The sequence below is a fragment of the Aethalodelphis obliquidens genome, unplaced genomic scaffold (assembly GCF_003676395.1).
Source record: "Aethalodelphis obliquidens isolate GAN/ISIS:26980383/991018 unplaced genomic scaffold, ASM367639v1 scaffold131, whole genome shotgun sequence".
Lineage (NCBI taxonomy): Eukaryota > Metazoa > Chordata > Mammalia > Artiodactyla > Delphinidae > Aethalodelphis > Aethalodelphis obliquidens.
In genome coordinates this window covers 597,864-623,641 of record NW_020838075.1, presented here as the reverse complement: position 1 = coordinate 623,641, position 25,778 = coordinate 597,864, and the positions used below count along the sequence as shown (strand labels likewise).

General features: G+C 50.0%; 2 protein-coding genes across 2 annotated transcripts; both read right to left on the bottom strand.

Moving 5' to 3' along the window:
* Positions 1 to 13: 13 nt before the first annotated feature.
* LOC113616128 (MHC class I polypeptide-related sequence B-like) lies at positions 14 to 7,928 on the bottom strand (the record flags this gene model as incomplete). Its single annotated transcript, XM_027099396.1, is given in 4 exon segments — positions 14 to 267; positions 512 to 652; positions 655 to 777; positions 3,831 to 7,928. Coding segments are annotated over 4 exon segments (588 nt in total), but the record flags the coding sequence as incomplete, so codon positions are not given.
* Positions 7,929 to 10,732: 2,804 nt separating this feature from the next.
* LOC113616168 (BOLA class I histocompatibility antigen, alpha chain BL3-7-like) lies at positions 10,733 to 14,274 on the bottom strand. The gene is made up of 8 exons (XM_027099502.1): positions 14,136 to 14,274; positions 13,549 to 13,818; positions 13,072 to 13,347; positions 12,175 to 12,450; positions 11,946 to 12,056; positions 11,483 to 11,515; positions 11,292 to 11,339; positions 10,733 to 11,129 (listed from the first exon to the last, which is right to left on the bottom strand). Exons 1-8 carry the CDS (start codon positions 14,197 to 14,199, stop codon positions 11,125 to 11,127), a joined length of 1,083 nt encoding a protein of 360 aa, XP_026955303.1. The 5' UTR covers positions 14,200 to 14,274; the 3' UTR covers positions 10,733 to 11,124.
* Between the last annotated feature and the right edge of the window lie 11,504 nt (positions 14,275 to 25,778).

Sequence of the window (25,778 nt, the reverse complement as noted above, 5' to 3'; positions counted from 1 at the left end):
CTGTTATCTCCCTGAAGCCTGTCCAGGATTCCAAATAGCCCCGCAGTCTTCCACAAAGCTCTCCCTGCATGTGGGCCTGGTAACACTTGCTTTGAAAGCCATCTGTGTCCCAGGACTTCTCCATTTCCATGGCCAAGTTCCGAGCCAAGGACTGGGGCGCTGTACATCCGTGGGTCTCTGGGTGACAGGAGAGGAGGAGCTCCCCATCATAGTAGCGAAACCTGAAGCCCCAGGCGTGGTTGTCTTCTCGGATTTCACAGCCCAGATCTCCTGGAGGGAATTCACACCTGCATCCCACCCCACCAGCAGTGACTCCTCCAGTCCCCGTGTCCCTCTGTCCTCACACCCAAGTGAGAAACTCCAGCCAGAGGGCCCCCTCCCTGCTCCCCTCATGTCTTCCCAGGGCTGCTGAGTCATGGCCACCCCCCTGCTGAACTCACAGACCCCTATCCTCTGGCCCCTGCCCCCAAATCCAGTGAAAGGCCTCCCAGCACTCTCGGACCCTCCCCACTCTCACCTCCTTTCTCCTCCTGCAGGGCAAGGATTTCTGCTAGAAGCTCTCTGAGGTCCTTCCACGTCTCTGTCAAGTCCTTGGACTCTGTGTCCCACGTCTCAGCTCCCAGCTCTTCTGCCCACAGCCCCCAGGGTTCTACCTGCCTGTCTCACGGTCATAGTGCAGGAAGGCCTGGCCATCCAAGTGTCCCCCAGCGAAAAAGCTGGACTGCACAGATCCATCCCGGGACAGCGCCGTGAGGTTGTAATGAAGACTGTGTGATCCTGGGGAAGGGGGAACCGCAGATGAAAGAGCTTTCCGGAAACAAGTGCACATCAAATATTTACCAGACAAGTTCTGCTGTCCTGACCTGCTCCAGGACTGAGGATGCAGAACATGCACATGTACAAGGGACCACAATGAGAATTTTTCCAACACAGGGGAAAGAAGAAAAAGAGAAGGGAAGGAGAGGGGAATTGAGGAGTGGAGGGAGGGGTGGAGATGGGCAAACAAGCAGGACAAGTGCCAGGACAGGGAGGCACCGGCTCCCTAAGGGTCCAGGCAGGAGGCCAAGGGGAGAGGCTGGCCTGCAGGGGGCAAGGGAGAGGCAGGAAGACCAGGGTGAGGGGAGGTGGAGTCAGAGGGGAGGGAGGGGCAGTGTCAGGCCCAGGATCAGAGGCATCCCTGGTCAGAGGCGGGTCAGGTGAGATGGAGAGCGAGGGCTGCTGCCCGTGGGGCAGGCTCATCATGGACAAGGTGGGCTCAAGGGAGGGTGAGGCACGAGGCAGAGGGGCCTGAGGGGCTGGGCTGTGGCCCTAAGAGAGTGGAAGGTGGGCCAGTACCCCTGGTGGAGGTAAAGCAGTGGGTCTGGGCCCAGAGTGCAAGAGGCATGGTGAGGCCCCAGGTGGGGAGGTGGCTGGACCTGCCAGTGTCCCCTGGGAGAGGTGGGTGTTGGGGGCCTGAGTCAGTGCCATGTGCCCAAGGGTCATGGAGAATTAGGAGGGTTGGCAAGAGAAAATAGAACTGAAAAGCCAAGGTGCACGTTGGGAGGGACCTGCATGGTGGGAGTGGTTGGGGGCAGGTCACACCTCCACAGAGGGTGTGGGTCAGGCAGGCAGCACAGGAGGGCGGGCCTGGGGGAAGACCCCCTGTAGGGAAAGGCCAACTGACCAAGTGGCATCAACAAGGATTTTGGATACATGGTTGAGGTAGTGAGAGCCCACTGGGGTCAGTGAACCCAAGAGAGGGTGATGAAGGCCAAGGAGGTGGGCAGTTGGACCAAGGGTAGTATTCCTATTGGGGAGGGAGGAAGGGCAAGGGGCTGCAGAGGAGACAGTGGTGAGGGTGGATTGGGGGGCAGGGGATGAGCATGCCTCAGGGGTCACTCTGGGGGACCTTGGGTTAGGGTGAAGACAGGAGAGGAGGGGTGCTCTGGTTGAGGGTGAGGATGGGGTAGTGATTCCTGGGAGGAGGCTTGTGATTGATGAGAACGTGGCGATGGCCCCAGGCACTCAGGCAAGGAGTGGAAGCTGGGCAACGTGCCATGAGGGTAGGTGCAGAGGGACCAGGGCAAGTGGAGTCCAGCACCTGAGGCCTAGAGAGTGGAGGTCTCAAGAGGGTGAGGTTTAGGATGCAGGAGTGGGGAAGGGGCAGTGCTGGGGGAAAGGCCCACTCTGAACGAGGGCCAAGAGCAGGTGCCTGCACTGGGGTGGAGGTAGGAGGATGGGTGCCAAGACCAGGGGACAGGTCATCCCACAGGGGCTGTGCACTGTGCTCAAGGCCCAGTTATCATTAGCAGCAGAGCTCCCCCTGGTGATGAAAATAGGGTAGTGATGAGGGAGGGAAGTCCCCCTGGGCAAAAGTCATCCCCAGAAATGTAAGGTTAGTGAAAGCTGGGGGGTGGTAGGAGCCATGCGGGTGTCTGGTCCTTGCAGGTCAAGACCCATGAGGGGAAGAGAGGGACCTGTGGTGGGAATGGGGATGAGGGTGAGGACGCCCTAGGAAGGGATCAGAGAACTGTAGAGAGGAGGGGACAGCAGGAAGGGGCAGGACAAATCCTGAGGGGGCGCAAGAGATGGCAGGGGAGGAGGCAAGGAGAGAATCAGGGGTGGGTACGTGGGCACAGCAGAAAATTAGAGTGAACATGAGTGGGGGAGGGGGGAAGTAAGGGAGGAGGGAGGGAGTAGAGACCATAGAAACCACAGGAAGAATCTAGGCCCCAAAGCCATCAGATTCACTCTGTCAATGAAATTAATCAATAAACAATCTATAATAAGAATAGAAAAGAGTTTTATTTGAGCCAAACTAAGGACTAGCCCTGAACCAGCAGGGTTTTCAGCACAGCACAGGCTTTTATATCTTGTCAGAACAAAGAACATTAAACAAGTCAGGGCTGCAGCACATACACGTGCAGCACATACAGTGTGGCCTTGGCGCCTGGGAAAGGAGTCTTATCATCAAAGGTGAACTAGCGTTGGAGTCCCAAGAAGAGGGGCATTGAATCTTTATTTTTAACATGGAGATTCTTTACTTCTGGTCAATGTGCCGTTTCCTTTAATAATTAAAGCAGATGTACAATGTATGTCTGACAGGCCACAAAGAGGCAAGTTACTTAGTGCAAAATTCAACTTAGTTCATGTATAAGACAGGATAACTTACCTGTATCTGAATATGGGAAAACATTTTTTGTCGCTTCCCTCAGTGAAAGCCAGGATCGGCCACGGTGCCCACAGCAGTAGGAAGTGTGGTTCAGGGCCCTTGGGCCCTTCCTAGAGCTCCAGTCACTAGAAAGAGACCCTCAACTCCAAGGCCTGAGGCCCTTGAGCGCTGCCTGCCTGGAAGCCCCCTGATTCCCGAGGCCAGAAACGGGAAGAGGGCAGAGCTGAGAACAGGAGGAGAGGACAGCGCTCAGGGGCCTAAGAGGGCGTCCCGCACACCGGTGGGAAGTGGCCGCCTGAGCGTCGGACCTCCAAGAGCCCTTGATCGCCTCTGACGGGAGCAACCCGGGCTTGGGGGCAGCCTTCCCACCCAGGGCAGTCAGAGGACGCGGATGTGTGAGGAAGAGGAAAGCAGGGAGGGCGGGTGCAGCAGGGGCAGCAGAGGGTGGGAGTCGGAAAGAGACTGAAAAGCCGGAACGTTATTTGGTGGCCACAGGCCGCGAGCCGCTCCCGGCCCCTCCCCGGCCTCACCCCGCCCCCGACTCCCCCCACTCCCCCGCCCCCACTCCCCACCCCGCTGCACCGCAAGTGAGACAGTCCCCGCGACGCTCACCGAATCCCACCCGGACCCTGAAACCGCCCCAGGCTCCCGGCTGAGGACCTCAATGAACGCCACTCACCAGCGGCGGTAGCCGGGAGCACAGAAAGGGCAGCACTGGCTAGAAACGGCAGGACAAGGAGTAGCGCCATGGCCCAGACCTTGTCAACCTCCCAGAGGCCCCGGGACAGCAGGCGAGCGGGCGGCACTGAGCTGGGCAGCGGCGGCGCACTGGCAGCGGAGACGGCCCGCACGGAGCTTTAAAAACTTGGCCCCGCCCCCGCCCCGTCCCCGTCCCAGTCCTCCCTCCTCCGAGCGGGGACCGCCATCCGGCCGCTTCCGCTGCCTAGAAAAGCCTGGAGGCCAGAAAAGCCTTAGGATCCCCAGGAAGGTGAGACGGAGGGTAAGTGCAGACAAATGCCGAAGGGACAGGCTCTGAGCAGCAGAGAGTTAGGGCGCCCCCCCCACCAGAAGCGCCCAGATCACCGCCTCCCTCCTCTGCAAAAAGACTCCCCGCCCGCGACAGGGAAGGTCTCACAAGGCTGCTTCAGAGACACCCCACGTTTCCGGCCTTTCAGGGCTTCTTCCTTCAGGCACAACTTCTCTACCATAACCCCCTCCCTCCACCTTGCACAGCAGAGGTACTGGCAACAGTCCGCTGAGACCAGATTTGCAGATTTCAGCAGCTCTGCCTCTCAGAAGCCACTTGCCCAGATGAAGGACTCTTCCCCAGAGTTCAAACTCTTCTAGATGTTTCCACCATTATAATCTTCTCCTCCCACTGACTCCAAGACGGAGCCATGTGTCTTTTCCTGTGGCCTCTGCCTATAGGTGTCCACACTCTCCCAAGGCAGCCTCTTGATTCAGGCCCAATGAGGTGGCTCCCCACGATCGACCCCAACACCAACCTCTCCCAACTCCCTTTCCAACCTGCCTCAGGACAACTGTGCCTCTGGGCCCATCTGCCCCTCAAACCCAACAGATGTACAGGCAAACTCTAGCCCTCTCCCTGCACACCAGCCTCTCTCCCCCAAGTTCTCTTTAAGCATCACCAGCTTGGTCCCTTCTGATCCCCTTTCCCCTGCCTCTCATGGGCTCACAGTCAGCTCCTCCAACCCCTTTTCAGTCCCACTGCAGCTACCTTAGTCCAGGCTTTCATCTACCTCAGCCTAGAGAACTGCAAAGGCTTCCTAAACACCTGCCTGTCGCCAGTTATAACCATAAGGCCCCAGCCATCCACAGCTGCCCCATCTGCAGAATTAACACATAAGGTCTCTACTCCACCATCAAAGCCTGCAGTTGCCACAACCAGCTGTCTGGCATCATCTTCCACTTCTCTGGTGACATCTCCCCTGGGTTGCAGTAAAAGTGGGCTCCCCCCATTTCCTTACCCTGTCCTATCAGGATGCCACTGCTTACACATTCCCCTCTTATGGATTACTCTCCTCTGCCTTCCAGCCCATCAGAACTGCACATCCTAAAAGATCTCTTTTACATAGTGGGATTGGTGGCACAACCTCTGGATTATACTAAACACCACTTAACTGTAACTTTAAAAGGGTGAATTATGTGATATATGAATTATACTTCAATAATACTGTAATAACAATAATGCCGTCCTGAAGGCCTCCTTCTACTGAAAGCTGTGACTTATCCCCAGCACTCCTCTCTTAGTCTCTGGAATACCTACACCATGGTCCTCAAACTCAGCTGCTTATTAAAACCAGCTGGAGAGTTTTCACTGTCTGTATGTTCAGGCAGTGGCCCAAACCAATTGAATTAGTATCCCTGGGGTTGGACTTAGACCTTCATATCTTTTAAAGCTCCCTTGGTGATTCCAATGTATTGGCAAATTTTAGAACCACTGGTCTAGGCCATGGTTTGAACCTCCCTGATGGTACCAGGTGTGCCCTCCCTTGAACCCTATCTTACCATCTTACACTCCTCCCGTTAGACAATGAGCCACTCCAGTAGCAGGAACTGTGTTCATTTCATCTTTGTCTCCCCTGCAAATGCTTTCTCACATTGAACTCCGCCTGTCACTACTAGCCATTCCACTAAGACCCCTACCCTACACTTTTTCTGTGGCTGGAAATCTCATGCATCACAAAGTTTTAACCATTTCTTAGATTTCACATCCATTTTTATTAATTACTTTGAGCATCATAATTTATTTAGCCATTCAGGGATTGGGTCCTGCTCATTCTCAGAGAGAATCTTTTCACTTCTAAAGATAGCAAGAATAGTGAGATGCAGAGAGGCAGGCGGAACCCAGCTCTCCTGACAGCTGGGCCCAAGCCCTTTCCTCCATGATGTCAACTCCTTAGAGGACTTCTTAGGTGTGCAAATCCAGCAAACCGTCTCATTCAGCTCACCCCCACCCTCCCAAAAGACTTTTAATACTTTAACGCTAATATGCTAGGTTTGTTGCACAGCATTTGGAGATGATTGTAACTAGAGATAAAGCCAATCCTACTCATTCTGGGGGTGGAAGAGGCCCTGATGGTATAGGGCTCAGGGTCAGGGTTGCTCCCTGGATCTAGATTTGGCTGCCTCGCCCCCCAACACACCGGCCCCCCGCCCAAGCTTCCCAGGTTGTCTTTTGTACAAAGTGTGTTCCCTCCACCCCACCCTGCTTCCAGCCCCCTCTGCTCTGCCCCATGAAAGACGTTTTCTCCCTCTACTCTCACCTTTGTACCCCTGGACTCACCCGCACAGCGGCATCTTTCTCTCTGCAGACCTCTGGCGCCACTGCTGGGTCCGGAAAAGGAACCTAAACCACCCAGCGCGGATGCTCGCAGAACCCAAGGCGGGGCTCGCAGGAGGGCCCTAAAGTTTTCTCTGCTGGGCCAGAGTTTACAGTGAGGACTGGAAATCACCCGTCCCCCAAACCCTGGGCTGAAGGAAATAAAAGTCGTCCACGGATTTAAAAGCAGAATAAAGGAACTTATGTGCAGGCTGGGAGGGGAGAGAGCTGCATTTAGGTTTCTGGTTCTCAAACTGCCGCTTGAGAAAATGAAGACCTATGTGGTCCTCGGAAATTCCGAGTTGGTAGATCCGGAGGGGGATCTGGAATCCGACTTATTTTAAACAAGGTCTTGGTTGATTCTGAGGCGTGTGAATAGGGAAATGCTTCTTCCAGCCCCGCCCCGCCCCGCCCTGGGCCCCCCGCTGTTAGATTCTAAGAACCAAAAACCAGGAAGCAGACGGCCCCCTAAGGATCTAGGAAATACCCACCGAGAATGTTCCTTCTTCTGTGGGGAACATAATTTAGAGCCGGTGTGACTTCCTTCAAAGACTGGAGTGACTTCACTAAAGGACACAGTAACAGCGGGTCCAGGCACAGCTTACAAACTGCTCAGGCGAGCACCCACTCCCCTGTCCGCCCGCATCTGGCCTGAGGTGGACAGAGTCACCTGTGTTCACCGTGGGGCTCGAATGTGCAGGGGACAAGATGCAAAGAAGAGACCGGGAAAAGGAGGGCAGGAAGGGAGAAAGGGTTGAAGAAAGGAAGAGAGAAGATGAAAAAGGGTGGGAAAATCTACAGGGGAAATAAATTTTAAAATATATTTTTATTATTTCTAACTTATATTTAGTTCTGTCATTTATTAAAATTTTACCATAACTGTTTGATCTCTCTCTGAATACATAAAAGATGGCTATCATCGTTATTGCTGCACTACCTGAGAGCAAGTTGCAAACCTTAGGATTCCTCACCTCCAGATGTGCAGCGTGTAGCTCTTAGCAACAAGAACAAGGTGTTTTGTTTGTTTTGTTTACCTAACCAAAGTGCAGGTTCCAAAGAGGATAATAGTTTTAAAACCAACTTGGTTGGGGCATACTTTACATACAACCTATATTTCTTTTTCCTCTTGAATATTTTATATAGATCATTAGGTTTCCTTGAAGGTTTGGTAGGACTTAATCTCTAAAACATTCTGGATAAGGTTGAAGGGAAACAATTTTTATAACTGCTTTAACTTATTGACTTGTACTAAGTCTTTTCCATTGACATAAATTTCTTCAGTTTTAAGATTGTTTAAATCTCTCCTTTGTCTGCAGTGACATATCTCAGACAACTATGTTTTGTTCTTAATTTTGCCTATTTTCTCTTTTTAAAATAACTATTTCAATTCAGTATTTTACTTGGTTTTCTTCTTATAAATCCTCAACTGATACTATTTATTTATTTACTTATTTTTGGCTGCGTTGGGTCTTTGTTGCTGCACGCGAGCTTTCTCTAGTTGCTGAGAGCGGGGGCTACTCTTCCTTGAGGTGCGCGGGCTTCTCGTGGTGGCTTCTCTTGTTGTGGAGCATGGGCTCTAGGGGCGCGGGCTCAGTAGTTGTGGCGCACGGGTTTAGTTGCTCCGCGGCATGTGGGATCCCCCCAGACCGGGACACGAACCCGTGTCCGCCGCATCGGCAGGTGGACTCCCAACCACTGCGCCACCAGGGAAGCCCCAAAGTGATGCTTTTAAAGGTGAAGTCCAATGGAATATACTCAGCCATAAAAAAGAGTAAAGTAATGTCATTTTCAGCAGCATGGATGGCCCTAGAGATTATCATACTAAGTGAAGTAAGTGAGACAGAGAAAGACAAATATCATATGATATCACTAATATGTGGAATCTAATTTTAAAAAAAGATACAAATGAACTTATTTACAAAAGAGAAACAGACTTACAGATATCAAAACAAACTTACAGGGCTTCCCTGGTGGTGCAGTGGTTGAGAATCTGCCTGCTAATGCAGGGGACACAGGTTTGAGCCCTGATCTGGGAGGATCCCACATGCTGCGGAGCAACTAGGCCCGTGAGCCACAACTACTAAGCCTGCATGTGTGGAGCCTGTGCTCCGCAACAAGAGAGGCTGCGATAGTGATAGGCCCGCGCACCGCGATGAAGAGTGGCCCCCACTTGCCACAACTAGAGAAAGCCCTCGCACAGAAACGAAGACCCAACACAGCAAAAATTAATTAATTAATTAATAAACTCCTACCCCCAACATCTTCTTTAAAAAAAAAAAACAAAAAACAAACTTACAGTTACCAAAAGGGAAACGTGGGGGAGAGGGATAAATCAGGAGCTTGGGATGAACACACACACACTACTATGTATGAGATAGATAACCAACAAGGACCTACTGTATAGCACAGGGAACTCTGTTCAATATTCTGTGATAACCTATAAGAGAAAAGAATCTAAAAAAGAAAGAATATATGTACATGTATAACTGAATCACTTTGCTGTACACTTGAAACTAACACAATACTGTAAATCAACTATACTCCAATAAAATAAAAATATTAAAAAAAAAATCAAGAAGTCATACCATCTCCCTCTTCTGCTCAAAACTATCTTCTAACTCCCATCTCCCTCAGAGCAAACGTCAAAACCCTTCCAGCATCCTCCAGGCCTTACATGGTCTGGCTGTACCTCTGATCTCATCTCAATTAATCTCTGCTCCTGCCATACTGGCCTCCTCACTTTAACTGGGACACACAGACATGCTCCTCCCCTGGTGCATTTGCCTGGAGGTTCCCTCTGCCTGGAAAGAACCTCCTCCAGACATCCTCAGGGATAATTCCTCATGTCCTTCAAATCTTTCCTCCAAGGTCACCTTCCCAGTGAGGACCTCCCTGACCACCCTAGTAAAACACCCATTTTCCCTGTCCCCGTACTCACACTCTGGATCACCTTCTCCACTGCATCTTTTCCACTGTACGTATCCCCTTGTAACAGAACACTTTCCTTATTTACTATGCTGATGGCACATAGTCTGTCTCTTCCCACTAGAATACATGCTCCACAAGGCCAGCAATTTTTCTGTTTTTACTTCAATGTTTCCCAGATGCAAAATACTGTGTCATATATCTGGCACACAACTGTATCAGTTGAGTGAATGTTCAATGTAAAGCACCTCCCTATTCTAGAGACAGTATCTTTACTAATGTGACCTCAGGCCAAATGCTGTTTTGTGGCAGCTACAGAACAACATCTACTCACATTGACGTCAGTGCTGCCGGTGTTTTTCTCACAAGTGCTGTTCTCCCCTTCCCACCAACCAACCCTCCTCCGCACTGCCTCACACAAGTATATTTTTCTTTTCAGAAAACAATGACCCTTGACTTATGGGTCCTATTTTCCAACCAAATATAAACCTAAATTAGACTCTGCTTTACTTTTTTTTTTTTTCTTCTTTTTTTTGGCCACACAGGGTGTGGAACTTCCCTGACCAGGGATCAAACCCAAGCCCCCTGCAGTGGAAGAGCAGCATCTTAACTAACGGACCACCAGGGAAGTCCTAGACTCTGCTTTATAAATCCATGAGTTTGTACTGGAGCCAGCACTGGGATTACTAGAGCTAAGGGCAGGGAGAGTGGGTAGGCGAGCAGAGCAGAATTCCGACAGGAACTTACCTAAGACGAGACATTATGGTTTCCCGCCTTTCTGCTAATTCCAGAATCTGGATCCTTTGAGAAGGTTGGGGGAAATATGGAAAGAACAATCAAACCCTAGACAAAGGGCAAGAGCTGGATGAATCTGAAAATCCACCTCTGGACACCACAGACTCTCCTGTGTGCAGGGGCAGCCTTGGGCCTTGTGGGGACCACGACAGGCCAAACGACTCCTCCAGCTGTCAGAGGTGGGGGACACCCAGAGGAGAATAAAACACAAACTCAGGCAAGAACCTCTAAAGAAACAAAGAAACAACAAATAACACCCAAAAGATAGGGGCTGAGGACTGGACACAGGCCTGAGCCGAGGCTCACCTGGTGACTTCTTCTGAGATCACAGCTGCTGGTGGGACAAAGTTCTGAAGAGACAAGGACAAAAGAGCTGAGAAGATGTGACCAGGAGTGACCACCTCAAAGCCCAAGATGCAGTGAGCACGGAATGGGCACAGGCCGCGTCCACGCTCAGCTCCTCACAGCCTCCTCCTGTCCCACCTGCAGCAGACAGAGCACAGCAAGCACACGGATTCTGGAAGGGTCTCAGTGCTTCCATTTATTTCCTCTCTCAAACTTCAGGAATCCTCTCCTTATTATCCCATCAACCCCTCATGGCAGGAATTAGAAAAAACAAAATTCATATACAGATTTTATTCCCAACAGGCAAGTTAAGACATTGTTATTCAGTGCACCACGAAGTTAAGACAGGGATGGAGGTGGCCCAGCCCTGCCTCTGCTGGAACAGGAACACAGGTCAGGGTGGGGAGGAGTCGTGGTGGGCAGGGGTGGGCCAGTCTCCCCACTTCCTCACATTATGCTACCAGGAACACAGACACATTCAGATGCAGCTGCAGAAAGAGGAGTCACAGGATCTGAAGCCACATAGTGGAACCGTGCATCACTCAGTCCCCACGAGGCTGCTGCCTCACACTGTGAAAGAAAATAATCATGAACAAATTCAGGTCAGTCATGTAAGTGCTGACCTTCCCAACAGCCCCTCACATGCTCAAATGTCCCATTCAAAGCTCCCCACCACCCGGGGCATTTCCTCCGCCCCAACACCTCTCCCAGTCAGGCCCTCCAGAGTCTCACCTTTAGGATCCGTGAAAGACACATCAGAGCCCTGGGCACTGTCGCTGCCTGGGGGAGAACAAAACCAGGACGTGGTCAGAACCCACAGAAGAGAAACTAGAGAAGGAACTTTAGGAGGGTGAGCCCCCCACCATGGCCTCTTGTCTGCACCCTCACAAGGGTCTCAGGAATCACAGCCCCTCCACACTTACTTGCAGCCTGAGCGTAGCTCCCTCCTTTTTCACCTGTAAGAAGAAAACCTCACGTGAGAGGCCAGGGAGAAGACTGAGCTGAGATCCTAGAGGAACCCCCTTGTCCTGGACTGCAGAGAATTTTCCGGAACTGTAACCAAAAATCCAGGACAGGATCAGGAACATGAAGAAAGGAGATATGGGGGGAGTGGACCAGCTGCCCTCCTGGGAGTCTGCCCTTAGCGGGACCTTCCCCCTCTGACCTTCAAGTGCTGAGAAACAGGCCCTCAACTGGAATTATGAAGGTGAAAAATCTGTCTTTCATTTTCATATGTACTTTACGAAAGGGTAAGTGTTAGCACTCAGCTCCATATTCCACATGTGTGTGTAGGGTACTTTCCAGTAATGAAGCAGGCAAACATCTACCTGGGCTTGAACCCCCCAGTGAGACAAGAAACCTCAGATCCCTCCCTCCCTTCCCTACCTGAGTGCTTCTTCCTCCAGATCACAGCTCCAGCCACCACGGCTCCAGTGACCACCAAGAGAACCAGGCCAACAATGAGGGCCATGATGGGGACGGTGGACTGAGGAGGTTCTGTGGAGGAAAGGGAAGGGGCCCTGACCTCAGGCCTGAATCCCGACCTTGCCGAACGTGTCCAGAAAGGCTCCTGCTTTATCTGAGAGGAAGCTCCACCCCACGTGTCCCTCCTTACCCCATCTCAGGGTGAGGGGCTCCTGGAGCCCCTCGTGCTGCACATGGCACGTGTATCTCTGCTCCTCTCCAGAAGGCACCACCAGGGCCACCCACTTCTGGAAGGTTCCGTCCCCTGAAGGCCTGGTCTCCACAAGCTCCATGTCCTGGGTCTGATCCTCCCCATCACGCTGCCAGGTCAGTGAGATCTCCTTAGGGTAGAAGCCCAGGGCCCAGCACCTCAGGGTGACCTCACGGTCAGAGATGGGGTGGTGGGTCACGTGTGTCTTTGGAGGGTCTGAGGAGGAAGAATCAGAAAACTCACACTTAGTGTTACCTTCATGGGCCACTGAAGCAGCATCATGTGACCATCCTGAGAATGAACAGCACAACAGGTTTGAAAAGAAGCAGCAAAAACACCAGACACCAGCCTGGACTCCGGGGTATGGGAAAATCTCCCAGTCTTTGTCAAGTTCTATGATAAGGATGAAAGCCAAGGTAGGAGGCTCCATGTAAAGGGGAGAATACAGAGCAATGGTCCTGACTTTGGTGGAGGCTGAATGACTCAGAAAAGCTAGAGTCAGGCCTCCTAAGATGTTCTCAGGCTGAGAACAGGCCTTGAGAGAGAAAGTCATGGTTCACAAGATGGGGGTCAGGGTCAAAGGGCGCCGCTGGTCAGTTATTTCAGGGCTGGTTTCCTGTTTCTTCCCCAAAGAGACTGGATTCCTTCACTGTCTTTCAGAGAAGTGAGGCCACCGGCGAGTCACTGTCTTGTACAGAATACGAAAACCTGGGCGGATTCCTCCCTCTCCCGACAAGAAGTTGGGGCAGTGTTCCCACAGGGACCCCATTTCCTCCCCTTGTGGGAAGCCAGCTCCAGCCCGAGGGGAGACCAGGGAGGCTCCATGGCCCCTCGTACCTGCGCGCTGCAGCGTGTCCTTCCCGGTCTCCAGGTATCTGAGGAGCGCCTCTACGCATGCCCCATCCAGGTAGGCTCTGTGGCGCTCCGCAGCACCGGCTTTCTCAAACTTGCGCTTGGAGATCTGAGCCGCCGCGTCGGCCGCGGTCCAGGAGCTCAGGTCCTCGTTCAGGGCGATGTAATCGGCGCCGTCGTAGGCTAACTGTCTGTACCCGCGGAGAAAGCGACCGTCCGGCCCCACGTCGCAGCCGTACACCTCCTGGAGGGTGTGAGACCCTGACCCCGCCCCGACCAGCCGCAGCGATTAAACCCAAACTGAAAATGAAACCGTGTAAAGTCCCGCCGTTTCCTCCCGAGTCGCGGGGCCGGGCGGGTCCCGCAATGTTGGGGTGACCCTCGGACCCGGAGACTCGGGGCGACGCCGGCCCGTCCCTGGGGATGAGGGTCGTGACCTGGACCCGGGCCCGCGTCGCTCACCGGCATCGCTCTGGTTGTAGTAGCGGCGCAGGTTGTTCAGGTTCCCTCGGTAAATCTGTGCGGCCTCCTTGGAGATCCGCGTCTCCTCTTCCCAGTACTCCGGCCCCTCCTGCTCCACCCACGGCGCCCGCGGCTCCTTTCTCGGATTCGGGGCGTCGCTGTCGAACCACACGAACTGCGTGTCGTCCACGTAGCCGACGGCGATGAAGCGGGGCTCCCCGCGGCCGGGCCGGGACACCCCGGTGTGGAAATACCTCAGGGAGTGGGAGCCTGGGGGCGGGGAGGGGCGAGATCCTGTCCGACCCTCCTCCCGGTGCGGGTCCCTGGGTCCGGGAGGCGGGAGGCGGAGAGGGGCTCGTGAAACGGAAAAGGTGTGGAGGTCGGAGAAGGGCCGGCACCGGGGGTGGGGAGAGAAAAGGGGGCGGGAAGCAAGGGAGGGACAGGCGGGGACCGGGGTGAGGGGGCGGGTCTGGACCGGGGGTGGGGGGGCGGAGGCGTAGCTCCTTCCCTGGGAGTCCTGACCCCCGACCCCCGGGGTCTCCTCGCTCCTCCCCGCAGAGGCCGTTCCCTCCCGACCCCGCACTCACCCGCCCAGGTCTCGGTCAGAGCCAGGGCCCCCGTGAGGAGCAGGAGGAGGGTTCGCGGTGCCATGACCCACCACCTCGGCGTCTGAGGCGAAACTGCGTGCGGCGGGTCGGTGGAGACTTCATAACCGGGAACCGGGGGGACGCTGATTGGGTTCTAGAAACCGGACACGCAATGGGAGTGAGGACTGGGGCGTCGTCATGAGTATCCAGGCAGGAGGGTTCGACACAGGCTGTGAGTGAGAAAGTGAAACTCAGGGGAGTTGAAGAATCCCCAACACTGAGCGTCCCCGCCCCAGACACCGCCCTGAGAGAGACCCAGTGAGCCACACTCGAGTTCTGGCCCTGAGTTCTTGTCCTGAGTTCTTGCCCTGATCCCGCTCCTCCTGCAGCGAATGCTCTTCGTCACATTGTCTCTCTGAGTCCTGGCCCAGGGGCTGTCTGAGGAAACCAAGAAGCCATGCCCAGATTGGGCTCAGCCAGTTTTTCCTCCAGTGTTCTTTCGAAACCATCGTGGCTGAACAGGACCATCTGCCTCTCACCCCTTATCTCTCACCCCTTGGACTCTTCTAGAAGAAAACTCAGCCGCCAGGGACCTTGATGCCAGAGAGTGAGGTCTCTCTGGGAATGGAGGTGGAGGAACAGGGGTTTTGTGCTTTAAACCTGGAGCAGTTGTCCCTGAAAACACCAGATAGAGATTCCCATATGGATCGGATAGTTTCCTTTGTGTTTGTTAACTATAGCGGGGAGCACAATCTTTATGATCCGCAAACATCAGGAATCTAATCTGTAAAACTGATTTTGGCCCTTACCAATACAGAAATGTGCCTAAATAGCACTGCCAATCATACTCACAAAGCTCCTAAATTTTACTTTCCCAAACCATGTGTCAGTGTCTCCTGTGTTGCTGTGTTTTAAAATTGTCTTCATTCCATATCCCTGAGTTTGTGTGAGTTGAAGAGGAGCAGAAAAATACCACCCCAAAATATACCATTCTGGCATACTGATTATTTTGAACTGAAGTTATGATGAAATAAAATTTATATTTTGGGGGCTTCCCTGGTGGCACAGTGGTTGAGAGTCCTCCTGCTGATGCAGGGGACATGGGTTCGTGCCCCGGTCCGGGAAGATCTCACATGCTGCGGAGCGGCTGTGCCCGTGAGCCATGGCCGCTGAGCCTGCGCGTCCGGAGCCTGTGCTCCGCGATGGGAGGGGCCACAGCAGTGAGAGGCCCGTGTACCGCAAAAAAAAAAAAAAAAAAAAATTTAAATATTCTTTCAGGATTTTAAAAATCAAATACTGGAGTATGGTATATACACTTTAGCCATACTAGATAATGCTATTTTGAGTTCCAAAGTGCTAGTACCCAACAAAACATTGTAAATCAACTATACTTCAGTAAAACCATAAATTTTTTAAAAAGTGCTAGTACCAACTTAAGCTTTTACCAGAAATGTGTAAGAGTTCATGGAGCTGATCTGTTTACTCTGAAAATGAAACTCAGCTTGGGACTTCCCTGGTGGTCCAGTGGTTAAGCATCCACCTTCCAATGCAGGGGACGCCCGTTCAATCCCTGGCTGAGAACTAGGATCCCACGTGCCACAGGGCAACTGAGCGTGCTACAACTACTGAGCCTGCGCCACAACTAGAGAGCCCACACACTGCAACTACTGAGCCCTCACGCTCTGGAGCCCACGTGCCACAACTAGTGAGAAGGTTGCGTGCCACAACAAAGAGCCCGCATGCCACAACTAAGACACGACGCAGCCAGATAAATAAATAAATATTTTTTTAAAAGAAACAAACAAACTCAGCTTAAGGAAAGGAAATAGCAGTTGAAAGTCACTTACTTGTTTGCAGAATCACCCAGGCATTTTCTTTTCTTCCTTTATTTTACTTTTATTCCATATACCTTGGCATTATAATTTTAGCATATACAGATAATGCTTCCTTTCAGTTTTCAGTATAACCACATAGTATTATTTTATATGTTTGAAACATCCGATAATAAGAATAAAGGAAGGAGAGGAGAGAAGGAAGAAAGCAAGGGGGAAGGAGAAAAGACAAAAGAAAACAAAAGTAAAGGAATGAAGAGGGAAAAAAAGAGGAAGAGAGGAATTGGAAGTGAGGATAAATAACATTTTCAAGGTGAAAGGAGATAAAACAGATTTAGGCAATAACTATAGAGTAATAGAGACTTAAGAGAGCTTTGTTAGTTATCTACTGTTGTGTATCAAACTACTTCTAAACCTTAGCAGCTTAAAACAACAAACATCTATAGTTAGTCAGACAGAGAAAGACAAATATCATATGATATCACTTATATGTGGAATCTTAAGAAAATGATACAAATGAGCTTATTTACAAAACAGAAATAGACTCATGACATAGAAAACAAACTTCCGGTTATCAAAGGCAAAAGTGGGTGGGGGGAGATATAAATTAGGAGTTTGGGATTAACATATACACACTACTATATATAAAATAGGTAAACAATGATCTAATAGCACAAGGAATTATATTCAATATCTTGTAATAACCTGTAATAGAAAAGAATCTGAAAATATATATCAATATATATGTATTTACTGAATCACTTTGCTGTACACTTGAAACTAACACAGCATTATAACTTAACTACACTTCAATTTTTAGAAAACCAAACATCTATCACCTCAAAGAGATAATACGAAACAAGCGAAATGGAACAGATGCTGGTAGAAGTTGGATAAAGAGAAGGATTTTACAAGATGGAATAAGTAAATAGGTTGTTGGTATACAGATGGAAATTATTTTGTTAGTCCCAGTCCTCCAAGAAACAAATGCCAAAATAGGATTAAACTCAGCAGAATTTTATTAAACATCTGTCAGAGAATATGGAGAGGGAACCAGAAAAGATGAGAGAGCCAGCAGACCGAGATGCAACTCTGATCGCAAGTGATGAACAGAAGGAGAGCTTTCCTGGACTCTCCAAGACCATCAAAAACAATCTAAGCGAAGTTAAGCAAGGCCAGAGGGAGTCCTCAAGTCACAGTTGGTCATCAGAGGAGTCCCATGTCTCCCAGGAATGAGCCTCCCATAGTGTCCCTGCTGTGACCAGTTACTGTCTGGGAACAGCCCACGGGAAGCAGGGCCTCTGCACAAACGCTGTCATAGATTTCAGAGCACAGGAGCGTGGGTCCTGTGCCTTACCTGGGAGTGTGACCCAAACCTTCACACCTGATGGGTCTGGGCCTCTGGAAATCAAACACTTCTGTTACTGGACTTAATTACATCCCTCCCAACCAAATTCTTATGTTGAAGACCTAAAGACCAATGAGACTCTATTTGAAGATGGAGCCTTTAAGGAGGTAATTAAGACTAAACAAGATCATAAGGATGGAGCCCTAATATGATAGAACTGGTGTCTTTATAAGAAGATCAAGAGGGCTTCCCTGGTGGCGCGATGGTTGAGAATCCGCCTGCCAGTGCAGGGCACATGGGTTCGAGCCCTGGTCCAGGAGGATCCCACGTGCCGCGGAGCAGCTGGGCCCGTGCGCCACAACTGCTGAGCCTGCGCTCTGGAGCCCATGAGCCACAACTACTGAGCCCACACGCTACAATTACTGAGGCCCACTTGCCTAGAGCCCGTGCTCTGCAGCAAGAGAGGCCACTGCGATGAGAAGCCCGCACACTGCAATGAGGAGTAGCCCCTGCATGCTGCAACTAGAGAAAGCCCGCGTGCAGCAACAAAGACCCAACGCAGCCAAAAATAAATAAATTAATTTAAAGAAAAAAAAGAAGAGCAAGAGACACCAGAGATAGCCTTTTTGTTTTTTCTTTTCTTCTTTTTTTTTTTTTGGTGGGGGTGGTGGTTTGGCCATGCCGAGTGGCTTGTGGGATCTTAGTTCCCCGACCAGGGATCAAACCCGGGCCCTCGGCAGTGAAAGTATGGAGTCCTAATCACTGGACCACCAGGGAATTCCGTCTCTCCCTTTTTCAATTCCCCTGTGCTCACAGAGGAAAGGCTGTGAGGTCACTGTCTGCAAGCCAGGAAGAAAGGCCCCACCAGACACTAACCCTGCTGGCATCTTGATCTTGGACTTCCAGTCTCCAGAACTGTGAGCAAATTAATTTCTGTTTTTAAGTATCCCAGCCGATGGTATTCTGTCATGGCAGCTTGAGCAGCCTTTCTCAGGCTGGGTTGCTGCATTTGTCTGTTCAAATTACAGGGAACGTGAGAGAACCAGGAAGCGCCCAGTCTACCACCACTTCTGAATGGATTCCTCCTGCCCTCATTGTGTGGTAGTAGCTCCACCCCTTTCTGCAGATTAGGGTAAATTACTCCTTCCTCGAGAAGAGGGAACTCCTCTTCTTACCTGCTGGTCTCTGGGCACATGGAGTCCAAACTTCTCTGGAGGCAACAGTAATGTGTAGAGGTATAGTTCCATGGTATCCTTGTGGTACACCTTATAAAAGTGCCCCTTTGGAGAACCAGGACCCCCAACCCTGTGGAGACGTGAAGGCAGGAAGTGTAAAATCCCCCCCGTGGGTGATTGAAAGTAATGGTAAATGGGGTGACACCTGTTTCCAAACCTTGGTCCTGGACCCACCTTATTTTCCTATTGAGAACATGGCACTATATAAAAGTCTCTGATTTAATAATACACTGTGTCCAGAAAGATGTATCCTCATCCCTTCTAGATGTTTCCTCAAAGATGGAGCTTTAGTTGCATCTTCAGAAGGCCTGTCCAGCATTCTGTGTGGCTGGCAGCCCCTGGGTGGTGCAAACTGTGATATGACCAGTGGATCTCATGGTCATGGCCCAGCCTGCACCTCCTTCACCGTGAAGTTGGCCCCTGGTCAGATACTCTGCTAAGAGCAATTCCAAGTCTGTGCATCAGGAATTTCAATGGCCACCACGTAGCGGTGCTGGCTAAAGTTCTGAGGACCGGAAAAGAAGATCCGTACACGGAATAGGTGTCTGTCCCAGTGAAGATGAACCTCTGGCCCTCCAAGGATGGAGGGGACAGAAAGCAAGTCAATTTGTCAATTAGCAGCTAGTTGGTCACTCAAGAGACAGTGCTATATCAGGGCCCGGTATTGGTCTCTAATGCTGACAAGTTGAACATTCAGGGGCAGGTGTCTGAATTCGAAAGTCAATGTTCACCCGCTCGATGTCCATGCCTCGGCCACAAGAATTCACTGTTGAAAATCTTTAAACTGTTGATACTAAGAAAGCCTTTGTGAGAAAGGAAAGCAGAAAAATGCTGAAAGTCCCTTCTTTTAATGGCCTCTTTTCCTCGCAAGGACACAAAACATCTTCCTCATCTCTGACTCACCTCTCCTCCTGGAGCATCCCACAGAGGATGGCAATGGCTGGGAAGTTTTGCTCCACTAGGAGGCGGGCCAGGGCAATGCAACGCTGCACAGACCTCAAAAGGATCGTTACGTGTTGGGGGAGGGGTGTGGCGGTGAGAATGAGGGGATGTGGGCTCCCAGGCAGGCTGCCTTAAACTCCTTGAGCTCAAAGCCACCCTCAGACATGGCCCTGTCCACCAAAGGGCCCAGGAGCCAGCCCCACACACAAGTGCACAGGCACTAGACTTAAGATTCCCAGGGCCCTGGACCCAGCTTCCCGAAACCCCTGGACCCAGCTCCACCCATCACTGGGCAGGCATCAGCCCCAGGACACTCTGGGCCCCAGCACTATCCACCAGCAAGTCGATACCAGCCTCAGAACCAGCCTCACATACCAATCAGCAGGCTCCAACACCAGAACCCACTAAACCTCAACTCCCCCCACCAGTGAACGGATACCACCCCCAGGACCACCACAGCCCCGAGGCTGACAGGGCAGGACCCAGCCCACCTACCAGCAGGGCGATGCCAGCCCCAGGTCCTGCTGGGCCTCAGTGTCGTCCACCAGCAATACAACACCAGTTCTGGGATACCTGGGCCCAGCAGCCAGAGAACCCAGGTCCTGGCTCTGCCTGCCAGTGGGCCAGCACTAGCCCCAGGGCCCAGTTTCACCCACTGGTGAGTGGGCACCAGCCCTGGGATCATCTGGACCCCAACCCCACCCACCAACAGGTGGACACTGGCCCAGGGACCAACATAGCCCCGCAGCCTGCATTGTCAGGACCCAACCAACACACCAGCAGGCTGGCACCAGTCCCGGGACTTCCTAAGCCCCAGCACTGCCCACCAGCAGGTCAACTCCTGCTCTGGGACATCTTGGGCCCATCAGCCTGCTGCCCTGAGATCCAGCCTCATCCACCAGCAAGCTGACACCAGCTTTGGGACCCCCAGGGTCCCACAATCAGAGACCCCAGGACCCAGCTCCACCTCCAGTGAGTGGGCACAAGTCCTGGGATCCCCCATGCCCCGGCACGACCCACCAGCAGGCCAACACCAGCTTTGGGATACCTTAGACTCCTCAGCCAGCCACCCCAAGATTCAGCCCCACTCACCAGCAGACCAACACTAGATCCGGGAACCCGAACCCACAACCATACCCCCCCGAACCTGGATCTGCCCACCAGTGAGCCAGCTTTAGCCCCAGGACCCCCTGGGATCCCACACAAGCTACCTCATGACCCAGCCCTGCCAAACAGCAGCCATCAGCTTCTGCACAAGGCAAGGCCTGGCAATCAACCAGACCAGGGGCCAGCCATGCCTACTAGATGGTCCACAGTAGTAAGCCCACCACAACAGAAGGACTCACACAGCCCACATAGGGGGCACCCCTAGAGCATATAGCTCTGGTGACCAGAGAGGAGTGTACAGCTGGGATGCATAATGTCTCCTACAAAAGGCCACTTTTCCAAGATCAGGAAATGTAACCAATCTATCAGATACACAGAAACAAAAACAGCAAGTTAGCCAAAATGAGGCAACAAAGGAGACTAGAAATCAACTACAAGAAAAAATCTACAAGAAACACAAACACATGGAAGCTAAACAACATGCTAATGGATCACTGAAGAAATCAAAGGAGAAATTTAAAAATACCTAGAGACTACTGAAACAAAAACACAATGATCCAAAATCTATGGGACACACAGAACTGGAACAAATAATCCTAAAATTTATATGGACCACAAAAGACCCAAAACTGCCAAAGCAATCTTGAGAAAAAAGATCAAAGCTGGAAGTATCATGCTCCCTCATTTCAGATTATTCTGCAAAGCTACAGTAATCAAAACAGCATAGTACTGGCACAAAAACAGACACATAATAAACTCACACATCTAGTCAGTTAATCTACAACTAAGGAGGCAAGACTATACAATGGAAAAAAGACAGTCTCTTCAACAAGTGGTGATGGGAAAACTGACAGCTACATGTAAAAGAATGAGATTAGAAAATTTCCTCATACCATATATAAAAATAAACTCAAAATGGATTTAAGACCTAAATGTAAGACCTGAAACTATAAAAATCCTAGAAGAGAAGACAGGCAGAACACCCTCTGACATAAATAGCAGCAATATTTTTTCAGATCTGTCTCCTAAGGCAAAGGAAACAAAACAAAAGCAAAAGTAACCATGTGGGACCTAACTAAACTCTCATAAGCTCTTTTGTTTTTTTTTTTTTGGTCACGCTGATTGGTGGCAGTGAAAGCAACGAGTCCTAACCACTGGACTGCCAGGGAATTCCCAAAACTCATAAGCTTTTTTTTTTTTTTTTTAATATTTATTTATCTATTTAGCTGCGCCATGTCTTAGTTGCGGCACGCCAGATCTTCAGTCTTCATTGTGGCATGCGGGATCTTTAGTTGAAGCATGCGGGATCTTTAGCTGCAGCATGCGAACACTTAGTTGCAGCATGTGGGATCTAGTTCCCCGACCAGGGATCGAACTCAGGCCCCCTGCATTGGGAACACAGAGTCTTAGCCACTGGACCACCAGAGAAGTCCCAAAACTCATAAGCTTTTATTAAAAATATTTACTTATTTATTTTTGGCTGCATTGGGTCTTCATTGCTATGTGAGGGCATTCTCTAGTTGTGGCGAGGGGGGGCTACTCTTCGTTGTGGTGCACGGGCTTCTCTTTGAGGTGGCTTCTCTTGTTGTGGAGCACGGACTCTAGGTGTGTGGGCTTCAGTAGTTGTGGTACATAGGCTCAGTAGTTGTAGTTCACGGGCTCTAGAGCCCAGGCTCAGTAGTAGTGGCACATGGGCTTAATTCCTCTGCAGCATGTGGGATCTTCCCAGACCAGGGCTCGAACCCATGTCCCCTGCATTGGCAGGCAGATTCTTAACCACTGCGGCACCAGGGAAGTCCAAAATTCATACGCTTTTGCAGAGGAAATGAAACCATCAACAAAATAAAAAGACAAACTAACGAATGGGAGAAAATATTGATATGACCGATAAGGGGTTAATATATAAAACATAAACAGCTCATACAACTCAACATCAAAAAAACAAACAACCTAATTAAAAAATGGTCAGAAGACCTGAATAGACATTTTTCTAAAGAAGACATACAGATGGCCAACAGGCACATGAAAAGATGTTCAACACTGCTAATCATAAGAGAAATGCAAATCAAAACCATCATGAGCTATCACCTCATACCTGTCAAAATAACTATTATCAAAAAGTCAAGGGGGGCCTTCCCTGGTGGCGCAGTGGTTGAGAGTCCGCCTCAACATGGGTTCGTGCCCCGGTCCGGGAAGATCCCACATGCCGCAGAGGGGCTGTGCCTGTGAGCCATGGCCGCTGAGCCTCCGCGTCCGGAGCCTGTGCTCCGCAACGGGAGAGGCCACAACGGTGAGAGGCCCGCGTACCGCAAAAAAAAAAAAAAAAAAAAAAAGTCAAGGTCTTCCCTGGTGGCGCAGTGGTTAAGAATCTGTCTGCCAATGTAGGGGATATGTGTTCGAGCCCTGGTCTGGGAAAATCCCACATGCCGCGGAGCAACTAGGCCCGTGAGCCACAACTACTGAGCCTGCGCGTTTGGAGCCTGTGCTCCGCAACAAGAGAGGCCACGATAATGAGAGGCCCGCGCACTACGATGAAGAGTGACCCCGCTTGCCACAACTGGAGAAAGCCCTTGCACAGAAACGAAGACCCAACATAGCCAAAAATAAATAATTAAATAAATAAATAATTTTTAAAAAAAGTCAACAGGGCTTCCCTGGTGGCGCAGGGGCTAAGAATCTGCCTGCCAATGCAGGAGACACAGGTTCGTGCCCTGGTCAGGGAAGATTCCACATGCCGTGGAGCAACAAAGCCCATGCGCCACAACTACTGAGCCTGTGCTCTATAGCCTGTGCTCCGCAACAAGAGAAGCCACTGCAATGAGAAGCCCGCGCGCTGCAATGAAGAGTAGCCCCCCGCTCACCACAACCAGAGAAAGCCCGCACGCAGCAACGAAGACCCAACGCAACCAAAAGTAAATAAACAAATAAATAAATGTTTTTTAAAAAGTCAATACCTAATGTTAGTGAGGATGTGGAGAGAAGGGAACACTTGTATGCTGTTGATCGGAATGTAACTTGGTACAGCCACTGTGGAAAAGAGTATGGAGTTTCCTGAAAAAGCTAAAAATAGAACTACCATGTGGGGACTTTCCTGGTGGCACAGTGGATAAGACTCCGAGCTCCCAATGCAGGGGGTCCGGGTTTGATCCCTGGTCAGGGAACTAGATCCCACATGCATGCCACAACTAAGAGTTTGCATGCCACAACTGGGGAGCCCGTGTGCCACAACTAAGGAGCCCGTGAGCCAAAACTAAGGAGCCTGCCTGCCGCAACTAAGACCCAGCGCAACCAAATTAATTATGTTTTTTAAAAAAGAAGATGAAAACACTCAATGCCCTGTGGTGACCTAAATGGGAAGGAAATCCAAGGAATAGGGGATATATATATACATGTGGCTGATTCACTTTGCTGTACAGCAGAAACTAACACAACATTGTAAAGCAACTATACTCCAATTTAAAAAAAAAAGAAAATGAAAACACTAATTCAAAAGGATACATGCACCCCAATGTTCATAGCATCACTATTTACAATTGCCAAGATATGGAAGCAAGCTAAGTGTTCATCAACAGATTAATGGAATACTATTCAGCCATTAAAAAGAATGAAAATTCGCCATTTACAACAATATGGATGACCCTGGAGGGTATTATGTTTAGTGAAATAAGTTAGAGAAAGACAAATACTGTATGTTATCACTTATATGTAGAATTAAAAAAATTAAACGAATGAATATAGCAAAACAGAAACAGCAGGTATAGAAACAAACTAGTGGGTACCAATGCAGAGAGGGAAACGGGGAGGGGCAAGATAGGGGTAAGGGAATAAGAGGTACAAACTACTATATATAAAATAAATAAGCTACGAGGATGTATTATACAGCAAAGGAAAAATAGCCGCTACTTTGTAAAAACTTTAAATTGAGTATAATCTATAAAAATTATGGATCACTATGTTGTACACCTGAAACTAACATAATATTGTAAATCAACTATACCTCAATAAAATTTTTTTTATTTAAAATAAATGCAGGGCTTCCCTGGTGGTGCAGATGTTAAGAATCCTCCTGCCAATGCAGGCGACACAGTTTCAAGCCCTGGTCCGGGAAGATCCCATATGCCACAGAGCAACTAAGCCCATGCACTGCAACTACTGAGCCTGCGCTCTAGAGCCCAAGAGCCACAACTACTGAGCCCACGTGCCGCAACTACTGAAGCCCACGCGCCTAGAGCCCATGCTCCGCAAAAGAGAAACCATTGCAATGAGAAGCCCACACACAGCAACAAAGAGTAGCCCCTGCTCGCTGCAACTAGAAAAAAGCCCACGCACAGCAACGAAGACTCAATGCAGCCAAAAATAAATAAATAAAAATAATTTTAAAAGTACTACTAGACATAAATCTTATTATATAAAGAAAGACTATTAGATACAGGAATAACAAAAATAAATACACACAGTAACAATCCAGGTTTACATTTATCTATCTTCATCCCTTCATTTCCATGACTATGAGATCCACAGCTCATCCAATAGATTTGAACTGATCCAAATACCAGCTTTTTCTTTAGTTCTCACAGACGAACAAAGCCAAATCCACACTCTATTATAATTCACGACTTAGGACTGCACACTGCAAGTTATTGGATGTTAGTCCATTTTGGAGTTCATAACCTGAAACAGAAACTCAGATGGTTGGGACCTCCCTGGTGGTCCAGTGGTTAAGACTCCATGCTCCCAATGCAAGGGGCCCAGGTTCAATCCCTGGTTGGGGAACTAGATCCTGCATGCCGCAACTAAGATCCCACATGCCTCAAGTAAGACCCAGCACAGCCAAATGAATAAATTAAAAAATAAATAAAAAATTAAAAAAACACCTCAGATGGTTGAAATGTCTAATTTTCAGGAAGGATACTTCATTATTTTTGCATCATTTAGATTGTCTTACACAAGTTTTCTTAACAGCTGCTAATCTTGCTTTTAATTTATAAATGTGGTTAGTTTCACTTCAATGTTGAATGTTGTGGGCTGTTTAATCGTATACTAGTTTCCCTTAACTGTAACAACAGTAGTTTGGGCCTCTTATATCCCAATAAGTAGGACTTTAGCCTGTGCATACATTGCAGTTCAAAAATGAACCATGTATAACCCTATCACCAAGAGACAAGAAGGAAAGCTGCTC